At 34.6% G+C, this 4,885-nt stretch overlaps 1 protein-coding gene across 3 annotated transcripts in view; it reads right to left on the reverse strand.

Moving 5' to 3' along the window:
- Positions 1-243: 243 nt before the first annotated feature.
- LOC115218898 (leucine-rich repeat-containing protein 74B-like) overlaps positions 244-4,885 on the reverse strand; it is a 75,316-nt gene continuing 70,674 nt past the window's right edge. For all 3 annotated transcript variants that reach the window (XM_029788940.2, XM_036503456.1, XM_036503457.1), the window contains one exon: positions 244-726. In XM_029788940.2, the coding sequence (XP_029644800.2) occupies positions 636-726 (91 nt within the window). In that variant the 3' untranslated portion in view covers positions 244-635. The remainder of the gene's footprint in view (positions 727-4,885) is intronic.

Below are 4,885 nucleotides of genomic sequence, written 5' to 3' on the forward strand. Positions count from 1 at the left end.
CCATTAGTCAGCATAGAGTTATATAATAGAAAACATTTGTCCATGACGTCGCTCTGTGGAACTGAACCCCAAACCGTGTGGCTGCAAAGCGAGCTTCTTAACCATCCAGTCATATTGGAGCCTCTGTTTCATGTCTAATGTTTGTAAGGCTGGTTTTTTAAAAACATTACATGAATGTTTGAATATTATTTTAGTTTTCAAAACACCTTGTATTGAAAAGCAACGGAATTACATATACTGATATTACTCTTTAGCTGTAAAATTTATTTTCTTATCACAGAAATATTTTGTAGAGGTATTTAATATTTCACTTCACTTGATGTTGACTCTAATAGTTTCCACTGCTGCATTTTATGAGTACATAAATAAAAATGTCTTGGAAATAACGGTCATTCTGGCCTTTACTTTGAACCTTCTCTCTTGTTTCATCCTTTTCCGAGGAATTCTAGTTAAGATTACAATCTTTCTATTATCAAAACCCGTTTTGTTTGTTCTTTGTTTTCCAGTTGTTATTGTTGTCGTATTGCCCGATTCTGGGTATACATAGAAATAATCTCTTGTGCTTATGAATGGTGGCCGTGTATTTGGAACAGAATCGTTAATTAAAATGTTAAACAGAATTCTGAATAGGTTTCTCATGGATCGGATTGTACGTGCATCTTTGGGAATAGATATTCTGCAGAATTAGCTTTAGCTTTGAATTCCATTCTTGATCGAACGAGTTCGCTGAAAGATATCAAATATATCAAATTAATCATTACAATACTCCAGAGATATCGTAACATATTAATATTATGTGTCAAACATTATGCCCAGAAGCATTTATATTTAATGATGATAGAAATTTGATAAAATCTACCAGGGGATATATCTAGAGAGATTTTGCTTGAATTATGTATGAGACCACTGAGGTAGTTAAATTTTGCTGAAAGTGATGAAAATAAACGTAACAAATTATAATTTATATGAGGCAACACACACACACACGCACTATCACAAACACACACACGCATATAATATATATATAATAATATAAATGCTATATATATATATATATATATATGCATATATACATACATGTGTACATACATATATATGTATATACATATGAATATATGGGTACAAGACGTCATAAAACGTAAACAACATGAAATACGAAAACATGGAAATACGAACAATGAAAGAAACAAATGGAAAACAAGACAAGAAACATAAAGAACGACCCTTCATCAGTTGTCGGCTGTTTATCTACTCCATATTTCGAGCAATTACGACAAGATGTGTCTTCGAGAAAACAGTTGCTCTCGCAGAGCAAAATAAAATTTGGGATTTGCGAAGGGTCAAAGTTTGTAACAAAAACAGGACAGTGAAAACAAACAGTAAGGGCTGCTAAGCCACAACAAGGTGAAGTGTGAATGCTGGAGGAACAAGCTTTGACAGGAGAAAAGATAGGAGATGAGACATATAAGAATGCGTGTGATCTGTGTGGCAGATCAAAAGAGAAGAAAGAAGCTCAAGTTAGGAAAAGATAGATGGCCAATGGTCACGTGTGAGCAACGAGAGAGTAAAACAAGAAGAGTGAGAGAGAGAGGAACAGATACAGAACGGTGAAGGGGAGTGGAGAAGAATAGGGAAGGGTGGGAGAGAAAAACAGAAAGGATGAAGAACAAGAGAGGGAGAGAGATAGACAGAGGAGAAATAGTAAAGAAGAGTGCGCATCATGATTATTAAGATAAAACTTACTTGGAAAAGGATGCGTGGCGTTCGATCATATAATAATATAAATAATATATAAATACATACATACATACATACATACATACATACATACATACATACATACATACATACATACATACATACATACATACATACATGTACATACCTACATCTAAATGTATATACACATGCATATATGGGTACAGGGCATCAAAAAAGCGTTGAACACAATGGGAAACGGAAACATAAAAACAAAAACATGGAAACGAACTTTTTTTTCAAACAACGAAAAAACAGAGTACAAGACATACAACACACGGTATATTCCCCTTCTTCAGTTGTCCTTGTTTCGTCTACTCCGCGTTACGAAGACGCGTTACAAGACGCGACTTCGTTGAAACAGTCCTTCCCGCAAAGCAAATTAAATAAAATTTGAAATTTTTTGCGGAGGAGTAAACGTGGTGGCAAGAACAGGACAATAAGAACAAAACAAGACAGTAAAAACAATAAAAGTGAAAACAGTAAAAGACAGAACAAAGAGAATAACACATATAACAAGAGAATAACACACACACACACACACACACACACACACACACACACACACACACACACACACACACACACACACACACACACACACACACACACATGGTATTATCGATGATATATTGAGAGAAATTTCTCAATATATGCGGATAAACAGTCTAATTTACATTTTGTATTAATATATATTATGAATACTTATTTTATTTATATCACAATAAAACCATAGCAAATAATTTAATACAAGTAACATTTAAAGGAACATAAAATAACATAAAATAAGCATAAAAAGTACCTACACATGTTTCAATCTGTTCACTAGGTAAACAGTGCTTCGGATCCCCAAGATTAGAACCATGTTAAGGGTTGTAGATGTAAAAATACCTAATTTACCAGATATCTTCAGGGCTGCCTATTGCAAAAGGCTAATGCTTACATATTTTTTCAGAGGAATTCAAATTGGTGGTAAAAACGTACTAAATGAGATAGTTGAGGACCACATATTCGTATGTTAAGTATCCAAGTAATATAAACATTAAGTTGTTAGAAAAGAGAGGACGTCGAGAAAGTAATAGAGGGATGTATTAGCTAATCAAATCATGCTAAAAATCTATTAAGGATTTGGAAAATAGACGGTTATGGGTTTTGAGGGACATTATGTAATCATTTAAAAAATATAGACGGTTAGGGATTATGAGAGACATTATGTAATTAGGGTATGATATTGTGGAAGCGCTAAGTAAATAGATTGAATTAAAGAGAAGAATAGGGAGAGATAATATATAATATAATGTGTGTGTGTGTGTGTGTGTGAATGTGGTATGCAAGCATGTTCTCTTTCTCTTTCTATATGTATATATCTATACCCCTATACTACGACCACTCGGAAGGCCTCCCCGATGGTGGAGTACGATTTGAGGAGGGTGATTGGGATCACGTGGATGAGAAAGACGCGATCCAGAGAGGAGTGGACAGCGTGCTGTGACCAGCGGTGTCAAATGGATGCCCGACGGACTGGTCAGTCAAGGTGATCAAGGTGATATCTATAGCCCGTGCCATTGAAGAAAAGAATATATTTCTGTATGTATGTATGTATGTATGTATGTATCCATCCATCCATCCATCCATCCAACCATCCATCCATCCATCCATCCATCCATCCATCAATCAATCTATCTATCTATCTATCTATCTATCTATCTATCTATCTATCTATCTATCTATCTATCTATCTATCTATCTATCTATCTATCTATCTACACACGCGCGCGCGCACACAAAATAATCAGTTAAAATTTACCACTGTTACTTCACTTTATGTGTCATAGTAATTAAATAATTCTCAGATGGCATTCCAGCAAAGAAATAGTTTTTCGATGAGACACAATCTACCATTTGTCAAAGCATGAAATTTAAAGTAAAGGAATAGTACATTATTTACATTTGACAGACAATTGTCCTCATCTTGTTATATCCGTCAAATGTAAATAATATAAATAATGTACGTAATTCCTCATCTCTTAAATATAGAACTGAAAGGAATAGTGGTCAACTCCTATATAACAATGAATCTATTTTACTCTATAATACGTATTGTGTACCCAGTCACACAGCATAGGTTTTGACAACGCTCTATGCAGTCCACACATTCCGCACATACCACGCTTTGCCACTTAATATAATATGTATGTGTGTTTGTGTGTGTGTGTGTGTGTGTGTGTGTGTGTGTGTGTGTGTGTGTTCTCTTTCTCTTTTTAATTTAGAATAAATTTTGACCGGCCGTCTGCTTGGTAGTAAGGTTGTGAAGAAAAGCATCTTGATTTGTTCATCATCTTTTAAATCTTAAGGTCTTGCAGATTTTTATAGTGCATGTATGTACGTACGTACGTATGTATGTATGTATGTATGTATGTATGTATGTATTTATGTATGTATGTATGTATGTATGTATGTATGTATGCCATTATTCAGTTTTATTTCAAGATTTCTTGTCAATGGAGAAAGAGCCGGTTTCTAACCTAGATTCAAGGCTCCTTCATTGGAATTTCAACATTAACAATAGAATATTTTTGTATGTATGTACGTATGTATATGTACAGATTTGTAAGTTTTTTTTTTATGTATGTCTTCTCATGCATATTCTTGCATATCTAGACATGCTCATATATACTGAAATGTTAAACCTCTGGAAAGTTATACAGATTTTTACAGTTCCAGTGATGGATTGGATCTGCTATAGTCTTTGAATTAGCTTTCTCCTTTCTGGTTTTGAGAAGCCTAATTTCTCAAGATTCGTATTTAGGCAGTTTGGTATATTTCCCCGTGCCCCAATAATTACAGGTATAAACCTGGTATGTATGTATATATATATGTAAGTATGTTAGGTCATTCTTACTGAAAACATGCAACCCAGTCCAACTTGTCACATGGTCGGGTCGTCGGCAACTGCTAAACTGCCAATCGTATCGAGTTTGCTTGGCAAGGAGAGTGGTTTTCGTTGGATACCTAATAGCCGAAAAGCAAAACCTCTTAATAGACGGATGAACTCAGTAAAATCAACCACCATCTAACAGCTGAGAGTAAGACACGCCAGTCTTTAATTAGACATCTTTCCCAGAGA

This window comes from Octopus sinensis, linkage group LG1, assembly GCF_006345805.1.
Source record: "Octopus sinensis linkage group LG1, ASM634580v1, whole genome shotgun sequence".
NCBI classification, from domain to species: Eukaryota; Metazoa; Mollusca; class Cephalopoda; order Octopoda; family Octopodidae; genus Octopus; species Octopus sinensis.